We start from the raw sequence: 24,214 nt of genomic DNA, 5'->3' as shown, positions 1-24,214 counted from the left end.
GACTTGTGTTTGTAGATGAAGGACAGGAGTTGGGGAGTCAGGAGGTGAATTACTTGCTGAAGGATTCCTAGCATATTACCTACTCTTGGAGCCATAGTATTTATATGGCTAGTCCAGTTCAGTTTCTGGTCAATGGCAACCCCCAGTATGTTGATAGTGGGAGATTCAGCAATGGTAATGTCACTGAATGTCAAGGGGCAGTGGTTAAATTCTCTCTTGCTAGAGATGGTCATTGCCTGGCACTTGTGTGGCACAGATGTCACTTGCCACTTGTCACCCCAAGCCTGGATATTATCCGGATCTTGCTGCATTTGGACATGGCCTGCTTCAGTATCTAAGGAGTCATGAGTGGTGCTGAAATTTGTGCAGTCATCAGTGAAGATCCCCACTCTGACTTTGCGATGGAAGGAAGGTCTTTGATGAAGCAGCTGAAGATGGCTGGTCCTAAGATACTCCCCTGAGGAACTCCTGCAATGATTTCCTGAAACTGAAATGATTGACCTCCTCCAACCACAACCATCTTCCTTTGTGCTAGGTATGACCCCAACCAGTAGAGCGTTTTCCCATGATTCCCATTGACTCCAGTTTTGCTCCGGTTCTGCGGGGGTGGGAGGTTTGCGTGAGCATTGGTGTGAGTGACATACTTCACAAAATAAACATTAGGAGTCATAGTGTCAGAGTGATTGTGAGGAAGTGGCGGTCTGGTCAGCCACTGAAAACGTGAAGAGGACTCATTCAAGGGACTGGCCACTGTCATGAAGCTATTAATGTATATAATATTTTGGAAAATATTTTCATTTTAAAATAGAGGTCTAGTCTGTGGGTGTGTCTTAATTGAATTAAAGCCAGCTAGTGTGGGTTCTTTGTGTACTAGTTTTGATATGTAAGACAGATAGCATGAATTTGCATTTTTTGAATAGAGCATTCAAGAAGTGGGGTGAAAACAGACACCTTTCTAGCAGACACCAAGCCATATGTTTATATTGCTAATAAAATTGCTACTATGAAAGAGGTTTTATTGTTAGAGAGGTTTAGTTCAGAGGTTGGTGATACAATGAAAATTTACATTCAATGGGCGGTGGTAGGTTTATCTTCAGTAGTTTTCAGCTGTGCAGACCAGAGGCAATGCGAGATCAAAAGGCAGCTTAAACCTCCAACTGCATCCACAGGAACCAAAGTGAAAAGAATCTCATTTTGAGTTCGCAAGGTGAAAATGCTTTTCCTGGTGTCTGGTAAAATCTATGGGTTGTTGTTGGCTTAATGGAAATTAGTTTGGGAATTTGTTAAAAGTTATAATAGTAGTAATTTGAAGCTATGTGTATATATATTTTAACCTGTGTAAATAATATAATGTTTCATTTACTTTAATGTAAAACCTCGAGAACTGGCAGTTTGATTCCTGAATTTAGAGTCGCATCTCAAATATAACACTTAAAAATATATGTTATGACAGTTGTTTAAAGTTTCCCTCTGGGATTTTTAAATAACTTAGCCATACCAACAGCATCGGTCATAACAGTCACCCTGAGACAGGTCTCTTGCACGCATGAAACCCAGTCGCCATTTTGTGAGTATACTTGTCGTGACTTGTGATACTCGATAAAGAAATGTTTTAGTTAAGTCACATGATTGTTCTGCGCCATTGTATACCCAGAGTAAGACTAAAACCTAGGCAGAGTATAGTCCAGGTAAAGGAAGGGCTTTACAACCTTCAGCTTAGAAAAAGGGGTTGTTGTAATATGATGTATAATGGCCCTTAAGGGATTGTATCTTAAACAGCTGTCAATCAATGCCACCTTGACAGGCTGTGATGTATTAATCTCCTGACTGCCACCCGAACATGCCCCAGCCTCAAACCCACTGCTGAGGAGGATGCCTCAGAATCCTCAGAGGATGCACCGCCATGGTGTTTTCCTGCAACCTCCACCTGTGCAGATACACTCACCTCGGTGGGTTGAAGTTCTAAAGTAGGCTTGGAGTCATAATCTGCTGAGTGCATCACTGACACAGGTCCACAGCTGGCGGAGGTAGTGAGTGCCAAGGTCTCCGATACTTGTAGCACTGTTGGAGACCAGGCCCCTGCTCAGCCCCAAGCAGCTAATGAACCTTGGGACTCGGCCCTAAGAGACCATTGGAGGTTCAAAGGAACATCACACAGAGTTGCCAGGGGCCATGTGCAGACTGGAGCGAAAACTGCTCTAAGGCTGTTGTCATGGCTCTAGTATGCGAGCACTTGGCTATCTCCATGGAAAAGGTGGCAGCCGCCTTGGAGACCCAGGACAGCAGAATGCACAGTTATTGCTGGATATGCACTCAGACCTGCATTCCATTGCTCTAGGCATTGGTGCAATGCAACACTGGTTAGACGAGTTGGGGACACAGCATCTTGACCTCTCCCGAGGTGCCCCATCATCTCAAGGAGTCAGGGAGGTGCCATCGGGCACCCACAGGAGGACCGCCAGCCAGGCATTCCAGGGATTTTGTGCCAGGACACTCCAAGGATGCCCTGCCGCTCAACCTCCCCTCTGCCAGTGACTCCATTGCCTTCAGCAGGTCAGGTCAAGTTGGGTACACCTGCGTCTGAGCAGCAGACCATTAGCAGCCTGGGGCCCACTAGGCCTTGGACCACCAGAGGAAGCCTATCAAAGTCATCACAGGCAACAGAGCATAGCAGTCAGCAGGCTTGCTGCTTGTTGCTTCAATGTCCATGGGTGTTTAAGGCTCTGGAATGTGAGCCCCCAATCAGAGTTCAATCGCTGCACATTTGGATTCAGTTCTCCCACATGGTCTCCAGCGTGATTACAATCCCACATGTGCATGATTAAGTACTGGCCATCAGTTGCTTGGCCCCTCTCATGCAAGCTATTACTTGCAGCTCACCATGTTCTGAACTTTAAAAATGTGTTTATTGAAGCCATTGCATCTACTGCTGCTGCTGTCCCGATGTCAGGTGGGTGTGGATGGCACGATTACTCGTCGGAAGATAAACCTATTCTGTGAGTAGCAGGATTCAGTGTAGATGCAGCTTCAAGGGTGGGAGACTGAAGCTCAACACTGTGTTTTTAACAGTAGAAACAAGAGGCTGCCCTAACTGTCTGGAGGAAGGTGTGGTGGGCAATTTCACATTTGCCCACATTATGCTCCAATGCCAGGTCTTTGCCCACTCACTTAACCTATCTATGTCACTTTGTAGCCTCCTTATGTCCTCTTCACAACTTATTTTCCTACCTCGAAAAACTCAGCAGGTCGGACAGCATCTGCGGAGAGGAATACGGTTAACATTTCAAGTCTGTATGACTCTTCACCAGAACTGGTGGCCCGAGGCCTTGTGGACCCCAGGCTGCTAAGGATCTGCTGCTCAGGCGCAGGTATACCCACCTTGACCTGACCTGATGAAGGTGATGGAGTTCTGGTGAAGAGTCATACGGACTCGAAACGTTAACTGTATTCCTCTCTACAGATGCTGTCCAACCTGCTGAGTTTTTCCATGTATTTTTGCTTTTGTTTCAGATTTCCAGCATCCACAGTTTTTTGCTTTTTACTTTCCTACCTATCTTTGTGTTGTCAGCAAATTTAGCTGTATCCGCAATCATACCATCTGTCCCTTCATCCAAGTCATTTGTATAAATTGTAAAAGGTTGAGGCTCAGGATCAGTTGATCGCTGTGGCACACTACTTGTTACATCCCACCAACCAGAAAAAGACCCACTTATGGCTATTCTGTTTCCTGTTAGCCAGCCAATCTTATTTACAAGCCAATGTGTTACCCCGTAAAACATGAGCTTCTATTTTCTGCAATAACCTTTGATGTGGCACCTTATCAAATGCCTTCTGGAAATCCCCAGAGAGCAGGCTATTCTAACTTAGTATTGTGCAATGAGATGATATTGTGCAATGAGACACGATTAATTAATGACCTCATTGTGAAGGCGCCCCAAGCAGTGATCATAATATGTTTGAATTTGATATTCAGTTTGAAGGAGGGAGGAGTGGTTCTAAGACTTGTATTTTAAACTTAAATAAGGGCAATCATGAGAACATGAAAACAGAACTATAGATAAAGTGAACTAGCAAATTAGGTTAAGGGATAGGTCAATAGAGATGGCAGTGGCAGATATTCAGAATACATAGAATAGATACATTACAAAGAGAAAGAAAATTCCAGAGGGCAAGGGGGGAACCACCATCTGTAGTTTACCAGAAATGTTAATTAAAGTATCAAACTTAAAGAAAAAACATATAACTATGCAAAGACAGGTGGCAGGCCAGAAGATTGGACAGAATATAAAGAGTATCAAAGAATGACTAAAGATTAAAAGGAGGGAAAAAATTAGAGTATAAGAGAAAGCTAGCTTGAAATATAGCGCAGAATTTTGCCCTTGGCATGTGGGATCGGTGGGGGTGGGTGGGGCAGTCGTGATTGGCAGCGCTCCGCGATTTTACGTGGGTGGACCAATTAAGGGCTGCCCAGTGTGAGATGCGGCCTGTGAACAGATGTGAAGGGGTGGGCAGGGACGGGGGCTTAAGGTCCGCCGGTCCAATGGTGGCTTGGCAGCCAATTCAAATGTAGCCTTGGCAGCCCCTGGAAGGCAGTCACTGAAGGACACAGACGTCCTGTGAATAGAGACCATAGCGGGTGGACACGGCAGGTCGGCAGGGCAGTCGGCACCGCATTTCTCAGACGAGTGCCTCGCTGCCCTCCTGGAGGAGGTGGCAGCGAGAAGAGAAACACTTGTACCCAGGGACGGGAGGAGGGGTCCCCCCCCTCCCCGACATCACCAAAAAAGCCTGGGAGGAGGTGGCATCCAAGGTCCACAGCCACAATGTGGTGAGGCACACATGAGTACAGTGCCGGAAGTGCTTCAATTATCTCCTGTGATCAGGAAGTGTGAGTACTGTGTTGGCATGGGTCATTTTTGCAGAACACTTAAGAGCTGCCATCCCCCTCATGGACCTCTGGTGTTACAGTGTGAGCGGCAAACATCTATCAGGCAGGACCTGGCCAAAGGGATGAGCTCTGGCTGCTTGAACTGAGTGTCTTGTGGCTCCAGGGTCACAAATCGGCTGAGCCCTGCGAGGTGTTCCTCAGGTGGGGTTGGCCAGGCTGCAATGGCGCTGCAGGTGGAGGGCGGACTAATCAATGTTCCTCTATTCTTTCAGGAGAAAACATCCCATAACAATGCTGAGAGGTCACAGACTGGCAGGGACCTCCCACACCTCCTAATCCTCAGTCGATATGAGCAGGAGGCCTTGAAGCTGGGGAGGCACCATGCACCTCGGTCAAGCGGCCACGGTGAGGTTGGGGTGCCAGAGGGAGATAAGAGTGCAGTGCACCAAGATGAGAATGTGGCTTTTTGCAACATCCCAGTGTAGTCTCTATATTGATGTGAGCCTCGTACCTGGAATCCCCACTGATAATGGAAAGATGAGGGCACCATGATGCATATCTCTGTCTCATCAGGGTGCTAGACATGCACACTGACAATTTAATGAGTTAAACTAATGACATGTCATACTTTTCTGATCAGTTTGATATGTGGTACTTTAAAAGCCTCACTAAAATTTATGTAGATTACACTAAATGTGCTACCCTCATTAACTCTCCTTGTTACCTCCTCAAAAAATTCCATCAAATTAGTCAGATACAACATTCCCTTAACAAATTTATTCTTGATTAATTTGCACCTTTCTAAATGATGATTTGTATTGTCTCTCAGAATTTTTTTCTAATAATTTTCCCAAAACTAAGGATAGGTTGACTGACCTGTAAAAACTCGGTCTATCCCTCCCTCGCTTTTCACACAACAGTACATTGTTAGCAGTTCCCCAATCCCCTGGCACCAAGCCTGTAGATTGTGAAATGATGGTTAGAGCCTCCATTATTTCCTCCCCTACTTAGCACCCTGGGATAGATTTCACTTGGGCATGCCAATTTATCTACTTTCAAAGATACTAAATCCTTAATATTCTCACTCTTAATTTTTTTATGTCATCCAATATTTCACAGTCTCCTCCTTCACCTCAGTGTCTGCATTGTAGTTTGTGAAAACACACAAAATTATGCAACACAACCTTCACCTCCACACAAGTTCCCTTTTTGGTCTCTTGATTTTATTCATTCACGAAATGTGAGCATCACTGGCAAGGTCAGCATTCATTTCTCAACCTTAATTGCCCTTGAAAAGGTGGTTGTGAGCTGCCTTCTCGAACTGCTGCAGTTCATGTAGTGTAGGTACACCCAGAATGATTTTAGGGAGGAAGTTACAGGAGATTAATCCAACAACAGTGAAGGAACTACGATATACCTCCAACTCAGCATGTGATGGAGGAAAATTGGAGATGGTGGTGTTCCCATGTATCTGCTGCCTTTGTTCTTCTAGGCAGGTTTGGGAGGTATGATTGAAGCAGCATTCGTGAGTTTTTACATTGCATCTTGTATACTTATATGAATTTACGAGCGGGGAGATTATGCCAAAACTGTACAAAACACCAGTTAGGCCACAGCTAGATCACTGCACATAGTTCTGATCACCACATCACAGAAAGGATGGAATCATGCTAGAGAGGGTATAAAGGAGATTTACAGAAATTGAGAATTTTAGCTATGAAGTAAGATTGATAGGCTGCATTTGTTTTCTTTGTAACAGAGGAGGCTGAGGGGAGATTTATTTGAGGTGTATTAAACTGAGGAGCCCAGATGAAGTGGATAGGCAGGACCAATTTCCCTCAGCAGAGAGTTCAATCAGATTTGGATAGATATAAATATTTATAGAAATTCAAAGAAGGATTAGAGGAAAGCTCAGGAGAAACTTTTCCACCCAAAGGTTGGTGGTAGTCTAGAACTCACTGCCTGAAAGGATGATAGAGGCAAAAACCTTCTTGACATTTAAAAAGTACTTAGATGTGCATTTGAAGTTTTGAAATCTACAGGGCTGCGGATCAAGAGCTGGAAAGTCAATTAGGCTGGATAGCTCTTTCTAATTGTGCACAGACACAATGGGCCAAATGGACTCCTTCTTTGGGTAAATTTTCTCTGTTTCTATGACCATCTCTCTAGGGCAGGTTACATTGAGGAACCCACATCCGGTAGTGTTAAATCAGAACTAGGCATGCTTTAGGTGTATTGGGGTCCACTTTCACATTTTCAACAATTTAAAATTCCCCCACTCCCACCAACTCTCTCCCCTGTACCGTGAGTGGTTAAAATTCTCCCCATTAACTTGGTTTCTCTCTCCACAGATGTTGCCTGGCCTGCTAAGTGGTTCCAGGTTTTTCTGTTTTTACCTCAAATGTACTTCGCTCTGTGGCATATTTTACAACACAGATCATGAATTATCCCTGCTCTTCCTTTCTTTTCAGAAACTGTTTCACCTCATTTATACTAGCATTCTTTTCCATAAGCATCACAGATACTTATTGAGTATCAAGAGCATCTTCTTCCTATGTGCTGAAGCAGTTACCTTCAAAATTGGCTTCCAGTTGAGAGCAGAAGAGCTGATGTAGACCATCCCCATTCTGGACACTGTGGCTGGAGATGCATTTTCAATGTTATGTACCTCAAACAGTAGTTTGCAGGAAGGAGCCATGGGAATGCGGTCACCATTAGCCAAAGTTAATGTCTTGTTGTCGTCCAGAACAGAATTTAAATTTTCTATCCAAATAGCATCCACTGGACCATCCAGAATTATCCAGATATTATTACCTACAAATCAAGTTGTACAAAAAACACACAAAGATATTAACAATCAATAAGTTGGTTCTGATGTTATCCGTTTGCACAGTAAATGATTAGACATTAGTCAGATTTTGGATCATTTCAGAATGAACATTTGCAATCGCAGTTAATTACAATTACTTTACATAATTGGAATTTAATTCCTTCATTTCACCAACTTAACTACATTTCAGTTCTGCTAATTGTCATGATGATGTTGTTTGTGCCTGTGGAATATTCATCTTTAATTTCATCAGCTGGTCAAATACATATTGAACTTCTTTAAAAGGATTTTCAAGGAAAGCAAAGCCACTGACTTAAAATGGCTGACAATTTGAATTTGTGAAAGCCACATTCCCCGTCATAAAGTCAACAAGTCTGCGGAACCTGCGGACTACCCTTGGAGGTGTAAAAAACCCCTTTTTAAAATATTATTAAGGGGGAAATGGACTATTCAAGGGGTTAATAGCTGAGACATTAATATTCAATCATCTTTGGCTATCACGATGGCCAACAGGATACAAGGAATTAATCGCCTGACCTGTTGGAAGCCACTATTGATCTATAGAGCTTCAAAAAGCAGGTACGAGAGAATCTCACTGCCGGGGGGGTCAATGACCATGCAGTTTGAAAGACAGTCACATGACAGTAGCCATACTGCCAAGTGCAGGAAAAGGCCTCACAAACTGCTAAAATCAGAGAATCTGAGGAAGAAGTCTACAAATGCACCAGGAACACTGTTTCTCTCACTGCTGTCTGAAGTTTGGAGCCCTATCTCTGTTACATTTTGGAATACATCACAGAAATTTTCAATTGAAAGGAACCCTGCCTGCTTATATCATACTGGGATCAACAGACAGAGAAGCTCTGGAGGCCACTTCAAATTCCCAAAATAGCATCCCCAGGGGATTGTTAGAAAAACTGCTTCAGCCACGAACAACAGCAAAGGACTCAAACAGTGCACTCTCTATTTTTTGCCTTTTATCATTGAATCTTAATTTGGCCTAAAGTTAACCTCCTCCACTGTATAACTTGCAATTTTGTGTGTATGTGTTTATGTGTGTATATTTGTTGCAAAGGTCAGGACGTTTGTTTACCTTTATAAAATCATTTTTATTTATTTACCCAGGTGGTTTTTTAGCTCAATAAAAACTAATATCTTTGTATTTAAACTCAAAAAAGCCTGTAAACTGAGTTCTCTGCAATCAGCACAGAAATGGTTAAGTGCAGACATTAAATTGACACTTCCATTCTTATAAATTTCGAAAAAAAAAACCTGTTATGATCAATCGAGGAGTGGGAAAGAAAGGGTAAGAAAGGATGAATCCTGACACCTGGAAATAACAGATATTTGGGGGCTAACACCTGAGATTGAATCCACAAACAATGAAAGTAACTAGAAGTGGGAAGCAAATTAATCCCAAGACATAAATTTAAAAACTCCAGTCCAGGATTTCTTTTGTACAGTGCTACAGTACTAAAAACCATGTCCACATTCAAAGTCAGTACCTTCCAAGACCAAAGTGAGATAACTTTGGATAGTTTAAAGGCTTTGTCCCTTGAAGAATTAAAAAGTGTAACTAGACAGTTAGATTTAGAGTTCTGCCAGAAAGCCAGGAAAACTAAAATTGTAAAATTTGTGGCCAGGCAATTAGATTTTGAAACTGAAACAGACAAGCTAACTTTATAAAAACTACAGCTAGAACTGAGACAACTAGAACTAGAATTCCAAGAAAGGAAACCAGAAGGAGATAGAGAAGAAAGAAAATAGGAAAGAAAGAGAAAATAAAGGAAAATGGAATGAGGGAGAGACAAGAAAGAGGAAAGGAAAAAGATAGAGAAGAAAGAGTGAAGGAAAGAGGGAGAGGGGAAAGGGAGAGAGAAAGAGAGAGCTTTCCAAAGAGAACAGTGAGAAAGGGAGTTAAGAATACTTGAACCTTGAGTGAACCTACCTCGCGGAGGCTGAGCGTCAACTCGCAGACACTTCCTCCTACCTCTCCCTGGACCATGACCCCACCACTGAACATCAAGCCATTGTTTCCAGGACTGTCACTGACCTCATCTCCTCTGGGGATCTCCCTCCCACAGCTTCCAACCTGATAGTCTCCCAACCTCGGACGGCCCGCTTCTATCTCCTACCCAAAATCCACAAACAGAACTGCCCCGGTAGACCGGTCGTCTCAGCTTGTTCCTGCCCCACAGAACTCATTTCTCGTTATCTTGACTCCCTTCTCTCTCCCCTTGTCCAGTCCCTTCCCACCTACATCCGTGATTCCTCTGACACCTTACGTCACATCAACAATTTCCAGTTCCCTGGCCCCAACCGCTTCCTCTTCACCATGGACGTCCAATCCCTCTACACCTCCATCCCCCACCAGGATGGTCTGAGGGCCCTTAGCTTCTTCCTCGAACAGAGGCCCGAACAATCCCCATCCACCACTACTCTCCTCCGTCTGGCTGAACTTGTTCTCACACTGAACAATTTCTCCTTCAACTCCTCTCACTTCCTCCAAATAAAAGGTGTGGCTATGGGTACCCGCATGGGCCCCAGCTATGCCTGTCTCTTTATGGGGTATGTGGAACATTCCTTGTTGCAGTCCTACTCAGGCCCCCTTCCACAACTCTTTCTCCGGTACATCGATGATTACTTCGGTGCCGCTTCATGCTCTCGTCAGGACTTGGAAAAATTTATTAATTTTGCTTCCAATCTCCACCCCTCCATCATTTTCACGTGGTCCATCTCTGACACTTCCCTTCCCTTCCTTGACCTCTCTGTCTCAATCTCTGGTGATAGACTGTCCACCAATATCCATTACAAACCCACCGACTCCCACAGCTATCTCGACTACAGCTCCTCACACCCCGCTTCCTGTAAGGACTCCATCCCATTTTCTCAGTTCCTTCGCCTCCGTCGCATCTGTTCCGATGATGCTACATTCAAAAACAGTTCCTCTGACATGTCCTCCTTCTTCCTTAACCGAGGTTTTCCACCCACGGTCGTTGACAGGGCCCTCAACCGTGTCCGGCCCATCTCCCGCGCATCCGCCCTCACGCCTTCTCCTCCCTCCCAGAAACATGATAGGGTCCCCCTTGTCCTCACTTATCACCCCACCAGCCTCCGCATTCAAAGGATCATCCTCCGCCATTTCCGCCAACTCCAGCATGATGCCACCACCAAACACATCTTCCCTTCACCCCCCTTATCGGCATTCCGTAGGGATCGCTCCCTCCGGGACACCCTGGTCCACTCCTCCATCACCCCCTACTCCTCAACCCCCTCCTATGGCACCACCCCATGCCCATGCAAAAGATGCAACACCTGCCCCTTCACTTCCTCTCTCCTCATCGTCCAAGGACCCAAACACTCCTTTCAAGTGAAGCAGCATTTCACTTGCATTTCCCCCAACTTAGTCTACTGCATTCGTTGCTCCCAATGTGGTCTCCTCTACATTGGAGAGACCAAACGTAAACTGGGCGACCGCTTTGCAGAACACCTGCGGTCTGTCCGCAAGAATGACCCAAACCTCCCTGTCACTTGCCATTTCAACACTCCACCCTGCTCTCTTGCCCACATGTCTGTCCTTGGCTTGCTGCATTGTTCCAGTGAAGCCCAACGCAAACTGGAGGAACAACACCTCATCTTCCGACTAGGGACTTTACAGCCTTCCGGACTGAATATTGAATTCAACAACTTTAGGTCGTAAGCTCCCTCCCCCATCCCCACCCCCTTTCTGTTTCCCCCTTCCCTTTTTTTTCCAATAAGTTATAAAGATTTTCCTTTTCCCACCTATTTCCATTATATAAAAAAAAAACCACTAGAGCTATACCTTGAGTGCCCTACCATCCATTCTTAATTAGCACATTCGTTTAGATAATATCACCAACTTTAATTTTAACACCTATGTGTTCTATTGTACTATTGTCGTTGACATCTTTTGATGATCTGCTTCTATCACTGCTTGTTTGTCCCTACAACCACACCCCCCCCCCCACCTCTTTGTCTCTCTATCTCTCCGCCCCCCACACACACACCTTAAACCAGCTTATATTTCAACTCTTTCTTGGACTCGAACGCAAGTTCTGTCGAAGGGTCATGCGGACTCGAAATGTCAACTCTTTTCTTCTCCACCGATGCTGCCAGACCTGCTGAGTTTTTCCAGGTAATTCTGTTTTTGTTTTGTTATCCAAATTTGCCCATTTAATCCCTAAGCTTGATGAGAAAGAGGTGGAAACCTCCTTCATCTATTTTGATAGAGTGACTCAGAAGGGAAAGTGCCCGTTGGAGAGCTAGACCCTGCTGTTGCAGAGTAAACTAACAGACAAAGCTCATAAAGTTTATCCCCTGTTGCCTGAGGAGAGTTCAGCAAATTATGAGCCAGAACTTTTCCCTTGTCAGGCAGGCTGGGTGGGCGGGAGCGGTCAGGAAGCAGACCGCTGCCCACGATTGGGGCCAGATCACGATTTCATGCTGGCGGGCCAATTAAGGCCCGCCCATCATGAAACACGTGTGGCAGCCATTGATGCTAAACATATTAACAGTTGAGGATAACCAGATGGACATTGCACACAAAGAGGCTTTGGGTTTTTGTGAGATTTACACAGAAGTCAAGAAATTAGCTAATGTCCAGTAACAGGGAGGACAACTTCTGGTAGGCAGGACAATTCAAGTGATGCAATGATGGAGTGAAGTATTGAGAGCTAGACTGGAGATAAGACATGGCATAAAGCTAGATCAAGTATGCTCAACCCTCAGACAAGGGGAGGTCAAATGGTTTAGCTTAGATATGGAAAGATGAACAATGGACAAAGAAGGGGCTTTGATGAAACACAAACAGTCTTAAGTTGTAAGAACCAAGATCTTTGTGTACGTGTTTTAATTCTGATTGGATAATATAATTATGTATACAGCCTTTAGAATATTGGTTAGCAAAATCACATGTCTATGTGCTCAATAGCATAGAGTTAGTATGGAACTGGTGTGTCAGTTACCGATTGGATGTATTCAAATGTACTCAAATGTGTTATGATAAGAAAACGTACATCAAGGCCACATTTGACTGAGTATGGTAACAAGGAGCCCTAGCAAAACTGGAGTCAATGGGAATCTCCACTGGTTGGAGTCAGACTCTAGCACATAGGAATATGCTTGTGGTTGTTGGAGGTCAGTCATCTCAGCTCCGGGACATCACAGTAGGAGTTCGTCAGGGTCGTGCCCTTGGCCCAACCATCTTCAGCTACTTCATCAATGATCTTCCTTCCATCGTAAAGTCAGAAGTGGGGATGTTTATTGTGCAGTCATTAATGTTCAACACCATTTGCAACTCCTCAGATACTGAAGCAGTCCATCTCCAAATGCAGCAAGATCTGGACAATATCCAGGCTTGGGCTAACAAGTGGCAAGTAACATTCGCATCACACAAGTGCCAGGCAATGGCCATCTCCAACAAGAGAGGATTTAACCATTACCCCCTTGCTGTTCAATGTTATTACCATCCCTGAATACCCCACTATCAACATCCTGGGGGTTACCATTGACCAGAAACTGAACTGGACTAGCCATATAAATACTGTGGCTACAAGAGCGGGTCAGAGGCTAGGAATCATGCAACAAGTAACTTACCTCCTGACTTCCAAAGCCTATCCACCATCTACAAGGCACAAGTCAGGTGTGTGATGGAATACTCCCCACTTGCCTGGATGAGTGCAGCTCCCACAACACTCAAGAAGCTTGACACCATCCAGGACAAAGCAGTCCACTTGATTGGCACCACATCCACAAACATTCACTTCCTCCACCACTGACACACAATAGCAACAGTCTGTACCATCTACAAGATGCACTGCAGCAATTCACCAAGGCTTCTTTGACAGCACCTTCCAAACCCATGACCACTGCCATCTAGAAGGACAGGGGCAGCAGATAGGAGCACCACCACCTGTAAGCTCCCCTCCAAATCACTCTCCATCCTGACTTGGAAATATATTGCTGTTCCTTCACTGTTGCTGGGTCAAAATCTTGGAATTCCCTTCCTAACAGTACTGTGGGTGTTCCTACACCACATGCAGCTCACCACCATCTTCTCAAGGGCAACTAGGAATGGGTAATAACTGCTGGCCCAGGTAGCAAAGCCCACATCCCATGAACGAATAAAAAAATACAGGTTAGGGGAAAGCTGATTCTCAAAACAAGAGAGGAACATACCAAAGCAAGCAACACTTGTAGAAACCACAAGGGGCATATCAGTGAAATCTATGCAGGGTTACTCGCTGGTAAGCCAAATAAACAGGACCAAGTTTTAAGCCTCAACCAGCCCATCGGTGTAGATGTAATGTTTGCTAAAAACGAAGTGACAGATGCCATGCCAGAGGCCTTACAGGAAGCAAAAATCAAATTACAACCCACTAACTCCCTAGAAATGAAATTTGTAAAAATGCCTGGCTTTGAGCTATTAAATCATAGGTTACAGAGGTGGACCATGAAGGGTTAAAACTGATCAGCAGACCAGGCTGCCAATCAGGGCGGTTTGCAAAGTAAGCATGGCTTAGCTTTACCAACAACCTGGGAGTTAACACAAATCTAAAAGGAGCAAACCCTTTAGACAGTACCTAATCCAAAGTTAGAGGAGGGAACAAGAACAGGGGTTCTGACAAAATTATCGGTTATCCCTGAACTCCAAAAGAATAAAGCAAATTCAGAACCCTGCTGCAAAACTAATCTTTTCTAATGATGTTTATTGCAAGCACCGCCAGACCAGGCACAGATTGCAGATTTCCTTTCCAAAAGGATATTTGTGAACCAGATGGGGTTTTTACAGCAATCAGCAATGGTTTCATAAAAGCAAAATACTGCGGATGCTGGAAATCTAGAACAAAAACAAAAATACCTGGAAAACTCAGCAGGTCTTGACAGCATCTGTGGAGAGGGATACAGTTAATGTTTCGAGTCCATATGACCCTCATCAGAACTAAGACATTTAGAAATAAGTTGAAATATAAGCTGGTAGAAGGGGTTGGGACAGGAGAGCTCAATAGGTGATAGATGGAGGCCAAAAAGAGACTGCCGAAGATGTCATAGACAAAAGGACAAAAGGGTGTTGACGGTGGTGATATTATCTAAAGGATGTGATAATGGGGACATTAAGGGTAGCAAGCTAGTGGCAGATGGCCCTAGTGCGAGTGGGGTGAGGGGAAGGGGTCGAAATGGGCTAAAAGGTGGAGATGAAACAATAGATCAAAATAAATTTAAAAATAGGAGGGAAAAAATATAAGGTTGTAAAAAAATTATAAATTATTGGAAAAAGGGGGATCAGAAAGGGGGTGGGAATGGAGGAGAGAGTTCACGATATGAAATTGTTGAACTCAATATTAAGTCCGGAAGACTGTTAAGTGCCTAGTCGGAAGATGAGGTGCTGTTCCTCCAATTTGCGTTGAGCTTCACTGGAACATTGCAGCAGGCTAAGGATGGACGTGTGGGCATGAGAGCAGGGTGGTGTGTTGAAATGGCAAGCGACAGGGAGGTCTGGGTCATGCTTGCAGATAGACCGGAGGTGTTCCACAAAGCAGTCACCCAATCTGCGTTTGGCCTCTGCAGTGTAGAGGAGACCGCATTGGGAGCAACAAATGCAGTAGACTAAATTGAGGGAAGTGCAAGTGAAATGCTGCTTCACTTGAAAGGAGTGTTTGGGTCCTTGGACGGTGATGAGGGAGGAAGTAAAGGGGCAGGTGTTGCACCTTCTGTGGTTGCATGGGAAGGTGCGGTGGGAGGGGGTTGAGGTGTAGGGGGTGATGGAGGAATGGACCAGGGTGTCCCAGAGGGAATGATCCCTGTGGAAAGCCGCCATGGGGGGGGGTGAAGGGAAGATGTGTTGGTGGTGGCATCATGCTGGAGTTAGCAGAAATGGCGGAGGATGATCCTTTGAATGCGGAGGCTGGTGGGGTGATAAGTGAGGACAAGGGGGACCCTATCATGGTTCTGGGAGGGAGAGGAAGGTGTGAGGGCGGATGCATGGGAGATGGGCCAGACATGGTTGAGGGCCCTGTTAACCACCGTGGGTGGAAAACCTCGGTTATGGAAGAAAGAAGACATGTCAGAGGAACTGTTTTGGAAAATGGCATCATCAGAACAGATGCAACAGAGGTGAAGGAACTGAGAGAATGGGATGGAGTCCTTACAGGAAGCAGGGTGTGAGGAGCTATAGTCGAGGTAGCTGTGGGAGTCGGTAGGCTTGTAATGAATATTGGTGGATAGTCTATCACCAGAAATTGAGACTGAGAGGTCAACGAAGGGAAGGGAAGTGTCAGTGATGGAGGAGTGGAAATTGGAAGCAAACTTAAGAAATTTTTCCAGATCCAGATGAGAGCATGAAGCGGCACCGAAGCAATCATCGATGTACCGGAGAAAGAGTTCCCTTCGGTCTGTCCGCAGGCATGACCCAGGCCTCACTGTCACTTGCCATTTCAACACTCCACCCTGCTCTCATGACCACATGTCCATCCTTGGCCTGCTGCAATGTTCCAGTGAAGCTCAACGCAAAGTGGAGGAACAGCACCTCATCTTCCGGCTAGGCACTTAACAGTCTTCCGGACTTAATACTGAGTTCAACAATTTCAGATCATGAACTCTCTCCTCCATTCCCACTCCCTTTCCAATCCCCCTTTTTCCAATAATTTATAATTTTTTTACAACTATATATTTTTTTCTTTTCCCTCCTATTTTTAAATTTAATTTGATCTATTGTTTCATCTCCACCTTTTAGCTCATTTCGAACCCTTCCCCCCACCCCACTCGCACTAGGGCCATCTGCCACTAGCTTGCTTCCCTTAATGTCCCCATTAGCACACCCTTTAGATAACATCATCACCATCAACACCCTTTTGTCTATGACATATTTGGAAGTCTCTTTTTGGTCTCCACCTTTCACCTTTTGAGCTCTCTTGTTCCACCACCTTCTACCAGCTTATATTTCATCTCATTTCTATATGTTTTAGTACTGATGAAAGGTCATACGGACTCGAAACATTAACTGTATCCCTCTCCGCAGATGCTGTCAGACCTACTGAGTTTTTCCAGCAATGGTTTCATGGTTGTTATCAGACTTTGAATTCCAAATCTTTATTGAATTCAAATTCTACCATCCGCCATGGTGAACTTCAAAGCCAGGTCCCGAGAACACTATTCAGGGTCTCTGGAATATGAGTCAGTGACAACATCACTATGCCACCACCTCCCCCAACCAGGTTCCAAAACCATAATTGGGCATCTTGGAACTCATTATGATTTGCGTTTCATTCTTCGTGAGGTGGAGGTGTCATGACGATGTTGTGTGTGCCTGTGGAATATTAATCCTTAATTTTATTGGCTGGTCAAATACATATTGAAATACATATTGAAAGGTATTAAGGAGTCAGTTACTACAGTAAGGAGAGATGATATCTAGGAGGGGGCATTGAATGAAGCTTTGTGGGTAGAGCTTAGGAATAAAAAAGGGGCAGCCACATTGTTAGGTGTTTATTATGGACCCCCAGGTAGTCAGCAGGAAATTGAGGAGCAAATATGTGCACAATTTGTGGAGGTGTGTAAAGACAACAACAATAGGGTAATTATATTAGGTGATTTCAACTTTCCCAAAATTAATAGACATAGTGTTAAGGGCTTGGTTGGAGTGGATTTCTTGAAATGTGTACAGGAGAACTTTTTAGGTCAATGTATACAGGGCCCAACAAGTTTTGGCGCAGTGCTGGACCTAATTCTGGGGAATGAAGCCTGACAGGTGGCTGAGGTGGTGGTGGGGGAGCATTTTAGTGATAGCGACCACAACATGGTACAATTTAAGCTTGTTATGGACAAAGAAATAGACAAGTTGCAAAAAAAATGTTTCGGACTGGGGAGAGTGGATTTTAGTAAAATAAGGCAGGTTCTGGCCAAGGTAGGCTGGGAACAGCTACTTGTGGGGAAAGCTACAGAGGAGTAGTAGGGGGTGTTCGAAAAGGAAATGGGGAGGGTACAGGTTCAACATGTTCCCTCTAGCGTGATAGGAAGTAGTAACAAGTCCAGGGAAACATGGATGACCAGAGATGTTGAGGATACGATGAGAAGGAAAAGGGAGGCTTTCAGCAGGTACAGGGGAAGCAAATCAGCGGAGGCATTAGTGGAGTACAGAAAGTGCAGGATGGAGCTTAAGAAAATAATTAGGAGAGCAAAGAGGGGGCATGAGAAAGTTCTGGCTGGTAAAAGTCGGGAAAATCCCAAGATATTGTATAAGTATATCAATGGGAAGAGGATAACCAGGGAAAGAGTAGGGCCCATTAGGAATTAAGGAGGCAATCTATGGGTGGAGCCAAAGGAATTGATAGAATGTTGAAAGAATACTTCACATCCGTCTTCACCCAAGAGAATGACGATGAAGGTATGGAACTCGGGGAGGGAGACTGCGAAGTTCTTGAACAAATTGATATTGGGAGTGACAAGGTATTGGAGGTGTTGGCAGGCTTAAAAGTGGACAAATCCCCAGGTCCGGATGATTTGTGTCCCAGACTGCTGAGGGAGGCAAGGAAGGAGATTGCAGGGGCTCTGACCCAAATTTTTAATTCCTGTCTAGCCACGGGGGAGGTGCCAGAGGACTGGAGAATAGCTAATGTGGTTCCGCTATTTAAGAAGGGTTGTAGAGATAAGCCAGGGAACTACAGGCCAGTGAGTCTCACATCAGTGGTAGATAAACTATTGGAGAAAATTCTGAAGGAGAAACTCTATCTCAACTGGGAGAGGCAAGGTTTGATCAGGGATAGTCAGCATGGCTTTGTCAGAGGGAGGTCATGCCTAACAAATTTGATGTAATTTTTTGAGGAGGTGACCAGGTGTGTAGATGAAGGTAGTGTAGTTGATGTAGTTTATATGGATTTCAGCAAAGACTTTGACAAGGTCCCACATGGCAGACTTATAAAGAAGGCAAATGCACATGGGATACAGGGTAATTTGATAAGGTGGATTCAAAATTGGCTTAGTTATAGGAGACAGAGGGTGATGACAGAAGGATGCTTTAGTGACTGGAAGCCAGGGTCCAGTGGTATACCACAGGTTATCTATGCTGGATCCCCTATTATTCGTCATTTATTTAAACAACATAGATGACTATGTGGGGGGTAGGATTAGTAAGTTTGCGGATGATACAAAGATTGGCCGGGTGGTTAACAGTGAGGTTGAATGTCTTGGGCTACAGGAAGATATAGACAGGATGGTCAATTGGGCAGATAAGTGGCAGAAGGAATTTAACCCTGAAAAGTGTGAGGTGATACACTTTGGAAGGAGTAATTTGACAAGGAAGTATTCAATGAACGGCATGACGCTAGGAAGTTCTGAGGAACAAAGGGACCTTGGTATGTGTGTCTATAGATCTCTGAAGGCGGAGGGGCAATTTAGTGGGCTGGTGAAAAAGACATATGGGAAACTTGCCTTTCTCATTCGAGGGATAGATTACAAAAGTAGGGAGGTCATGTTGGAGTTAGAGAGAACTTTGGTGAGGCCACAACCAGAGTACTGTGTGCAGTTCTGTTTGCCGTTTTATAGGAAGAATATGATTGCACTGGAGGGGGTGCAGAGGAGATTCACCAGGATGTTGCCTGGGCTGAAACATTTAAGTTATGAAAAGAGATTGGATAGACTTGGGTTGTTTTCATTGGAGCAGAGAAGGCTGAGGGGCGACCTGATCGAGGTGTACAAAATTATGAGGGGCATGGACAGGGTGGATAGGGAGCAGCTGTTCCCCTTAGTTGATGGGACAGTTGCAAGGGGACACAAGTTCAAGGTAAAGGGCAGGATGTTTACGGGGGATGTGAGGAAGAATGTTTTTACCTAGAGGATGGTGACGGTCTGGAATGCGCTGCCTGGGAGGGAGGTGGAGGTGGGTTGCCTCACATCCTTTAAAAAGTACCTGGATGAGCACTTGGCATGTCATAACATTCAAGGCTGTGGGCCTAGTGTTGGTAAATGGGTTTAGGTAGGTAGGTCAGGTGTTTCTCACGTGTTGGTACTGACTCAATGGGCCGAAGGGCCACTTCTGCACCCTGTGATTCTGTGAGACTGAATTCTTTGCAATCAATAGGTGAATTGTTAACTTAAGATACTGAATTGATACCTTCCTTATAAATTTCAAAAAACCCTGTTATGATCAATTGAAGAGTGGGAAAGAAAGGTTGATTCCTGACATCCATCCCCACCCAGTCATAACACAAAATGTAAACTTGCTGTTAATAATTAAAGGCAACATTGAAAGTTCAGTGTATGCGGAAATAAGTAACTTTTAATTGATGCAGAGACAGCAGTGTGAAAGAACAGAGGAGCAGAATAATATATTTCTGCGTGTTTCTCTGACATTTTATTGGTCTTTATGAAACTATTCTACCAAAGTTATGGCAGCTCTTCAATTCTGAGCAATCAATTGACTTTAGGGCCAAATTTATGCTGGGGATAACCTACAGGGTGTACAGCTAGGGAGAGTGATCGTACTCATACCATGATATGGAAATGCCTTAGTTGTCCTTGAGAAGGTGGTGGTGAGCTGCCTTCTTGAACCGCTGCAGCCCATGTGATGTAGATACACCTACAGTGCCACGAGGAAGGGAGTTCCAAGATTTTGACCCAGTGACAGTGAAGGAATGGCGATATATTTCCAGGATGGTGAGTGATTTGGAGGGGAACTTCCAGGTGGTGGTGTTCCCATGTATCTGCTACGCTTATCCTTCTAGATGGTAGTGTTCATGGGTTTAGAAGGTGCTGTCGAAGGACCCTTTGTGAATTCCTGCAGTGCACCTTGTAGATGGTACACACTGCTGCTATTGTGCTTCGGTGGTGGAGGGAGTGAATGTTTGTGGATGTGGTGCCAATCAAGTGGGCTGCTTTATCCTGAACACTGTCAAACTTCTTGAGTGTTGTGGGAGCTGCACTCGTCCAGGCAAGTGGGGAGTATTCCATCACACTCCTGGCTTGTACCTTACAGATGCTATTGAGGCTTTGGGGAGTCAGGAGGTGGGTTACTTTTCACATGATTCCTAGCCTCTGACCCGCTCTTGTAGCCACAGTATTTAAATGGCTAGTCCAGTTCAGTTTCTGGTCAATGGTAACCCCCAGGATGGTGATAGTGAGTGATTCAGTGATGGAAATGCCATTGAACATCAAGGGGATGATGGTTAGATTCTCTCTTGTTGGAGATGGTAATTGCTTGGCACTTGTGTGGTGCAAATGTTACTTGCCATTTGTCAGCCCAAGACTGGGTATTGCCCAGGTTTTAGCTGCATTTGGGCACAGGCTGCCTCAGTGTCTGAGAGGTCGTGAATGGTGCTGAACATCATGCAATCATCAGAGAACACCCCCATTTCTGACCATATGATGGAAGGAAGGTCATTGATGAAGTAGCTGAAGATGGTTGGGCCAAGGGCACTACCCTGAGAATGTGATGGATTACTCCCCACATGTCTGGATAATTGCAGCTCCAACAACATTCATGAAGCACACAACTATCCAGGACAAAACAGCCTGCTTGATCAACACCCCATCCACCATTTAAAGCAATCACTCCCTCCACCACTATGGCACAATGGCTGCACTGTGTACAACATCCAAGATGCACTGCAGCAACTTGTCAAGGCCCCTTTAACAGCACTTTCCAAACCCATGACCTCTACCACCTAGATGCATGGGTACACCTGCCGGTACAAATTCCCTCCCAAGGGGCTGGGCTAAAACTCACATTGATCTTCATGAAAATTCATAAATTCAGGTGTTATTAAATAATTAATTTTCTTGTGTTTTCCAATTCATTGTGTTGATCAACACATTTGATGTCAATGAGCACATTTGATGCCTTTGCATGCTTAATTTTGATACCTCTAAGTACCTTTGATGCCTTTAAGCATTTAATTTTCATGCCTTCGACCACTTTTTGCCTTTGAGCAACTTTGATCGCATTTGATGTCCAAGATAGAAAAATGCTGTTGTCTATATTAAAAACTTGTTCCAAGTTAGAACATTTGATGTCAAATGAAGAGTGCAGGAGGGCATATCAGGAACAGCACCAGGCATACCTAAAAATGAGGTGTTAACCTGGGGAAGCTATAACACAGGACTACTTGTGCACCAAGCAGCAGAAGCAGCAAGTGATAGACAAAGCTCAGCAATCCCACAACCAATGGGTCAGACCTCCTCTCTGTAGTCCTACCACATCCAGTCATGAATGGTGGGGGACAATTAAATAACTCACTGGAGGAGGAGGAGGCTTCACAAATATTCCCATCCTCAATGATGGAGAAGCCCAGCACATCACTGCAAAAGATAAAGTTGAAGCATTTGCTACAATCTTCAGCCAGAAGTGCCAAGTGGATGATCCACCTCGGCCTCCTGTAGAGATGCCCAGCATCACAGGTGCCACTCTTCAGCCAATTCGATTCACTACACATGATATCAAGAGATGGCAGAAGGCACTGGATACTGCAAAGGCTATGGGCCCTGACAATATTTCGGCAATAGTACTGAAGACGTGTGCTCCAGAACTTGCCACGTTCATAGCCAAGCTGTTCCAGTATGGCTACAACACTGGCATCTACCTGGCAATGTGGAAAATTGCTTGGGTATGTCCCATACACAAAAATCAGGACAAACCCAACCCAACCAATTACTGCCCAATCAGTATACTCTCGGTCATCAGCAAAGTGATGGAAAGTGTCACTGACAGTGCTGTCAAGCAGCACATTCTCAGCACAAATCTGTTCACTGATGCCCAGTTTGGGTTCCGCCAGGGCCACTCAGTTCCTGAACTCATTACAGCCTTGTTTCAAACATGGACTAAAGAGTTCAACTCCCGAGGTGAGGTGAGAGTGACTGCCCTTGATATCAAGGCAGCATGTGACTGAATGTGGCCTCAAGGAGCTCTAGCAAAACTGGAGTCAATGGGAATCAATGGTAGTGACAATATCCTTCATCTCCCAAGTCTACAGTGTTCGATCCAGGAAGCTGAGCAGGGGGCAAGAACCCTCCAGGTGGCATGGGAACAATGACATTGTTCCTGATAGATGGAAAAAAATGACTCTCCTGCCAGACCAAAGAGGGCTGGATGCAGGTAGCAGCAGAGGTTAGCAGCCATGGGGTTCATTGGTGTAACTGGGTCCAGTGGTTTTTTTGCACCACAAGGATGGGTCTGAGTGAATGATGAGTGCGCTCTGGCTGCCAAGTGAGCAGCATGTGATGGGTCTCAGTGTGTGAAGGGATCAGCCTGGTGGGTGAAAGTAAAACATGCCCCAGCTGCAACTGCATAATGAGGCAGTACTACATGTGGAGACAGGCACCTGCCTGTCAGCATCCTCCAAGCCATGAGAGTGGATGTGTGAAAGAAACATCTAGAAGAGCCTATCATGTGCCTGAGGGATGCCAGCCGCGGAAGGGGCCAGTTGATCATTGTCTGGGTATACACCTTTCCCTTCTGCTTGCAGGTAAAAAGGGCTCGGAACTCAAGAGAGAGTGTGACGATGGATGGAGGTGATCCAGACTTACAAACCCTGAGAAATGCTGAGGTGGAGGCTCATGACCTGGCTGGAGAGCAGGGCAGCTATGTCATAACTGATGAAGAGATCAAAGTGATGTGCAATGAGAGTGAGGAGACCTAGAACTTTGTGTCCAGAAAGGAAGAGCGTGCAGGCATAGGTGGGAGGTGGGAAAGGGAAGGCCTATGTTCTAATTGTTTGTGTTCTTCCATGCAGATTCTCTCTGTGAACTCATGTGGTCATCCACATATCTTACACATCTTTCTCTCAGTCTGGCATGCATTATTTTGTTGCTGCTTTACTGCATCAATCCTACTGCCTTTCTCTTGATTTAATTGAAATTAAGTTGTTTGGGTACTCAGCGTTTTCATCTGTGTACTTGTGGCTTCATGTGCTCTGGCAGTGCCCTCGGCATGTGATATTGTGAACTTGTCCTTTCCAAGGAAATCTTTTTGCACTTCAGGGTGTGCAGGATCTCAAATGAGCTAACCTAGTAGCCTATCATCTGTGATCTTAAATTTACACTTCCTGGCTGTATTTTTCAATCTTGTTATGAAATTGTGAACAGGTTTACCCAATTTCTGCTTCAGGCCTTGAAACTCATCTTGGTAGATCCAATGATTTCACTTTGGCTGCATGGAGATGTGTGCTGAATTTTTCAAAAATTTGTCTGACTTTTTGCTGTCACTTTCACTCAGCTCCCAGCTATTAACCACATTTAGCCCTTTCTCTCCTGCCCACAAAAGAATGATCCTTTCCTCCTTGCTAGTGCCTTTTAGGAAGCTACTGAATATTTATCTGCACTTTTGTTTAAACTTCTCAAATGCCTCTACAACATCATCAGCTTACACGGGCTGGAGCTGTGTGCTTATTGCTGCAGCGGCAGTCATTTTGTTTTCACACAATTCACTCTGCTTTTCTCTGTCTCTCTGTCACTAATTCAGGTTCATTTTTCAATCAAATTCAGCATTA

At 44.8% G+C, this 24,214-nt stretch overlaps 1 protein-coding gene across 1 annotated transcript in view; it reads right to left on the bottom strand.

Moving 5' to 3' along the window:
- LOC121278118 (dynein heavy chain 8, axonemal-like) overlaps positions 1-24,214 on the bottom strand; it is a 2,067,071-nt gene that overhangs the window by 595,959 nt on the left and 1,446,898 nt on the right. Inside the window, 1 exon segment of the mRNA XM_041188205.1 lies at positions 7,461-7,702. Within this exon segment, the coding sequence (XP_041044139.1) occupies positions 7,461-7,702 (242 nt within the window).

Source organism: Carcharodon carcharias, chromosome 5 (genome assembly GCF_017639515.1).
Source record: "Carcharodon carcharias isolate sCarCar2 chromosome 5, sCarCar2.pri, whole genome shotgun sequence".
In the NCBI taxonomy this organism is placed as follows: Eukaryota; Metazoa; Chordata; class Chondrichthyes; order Lamniformes; family Lamnidae; genus Carcharodon; species Carcharodon carcharias.
The sequence above is the reverse complement of the archived record's forward strand: the minus strand, read 5'-3'. Positions and strand labels throughout refer to the sequence as shown.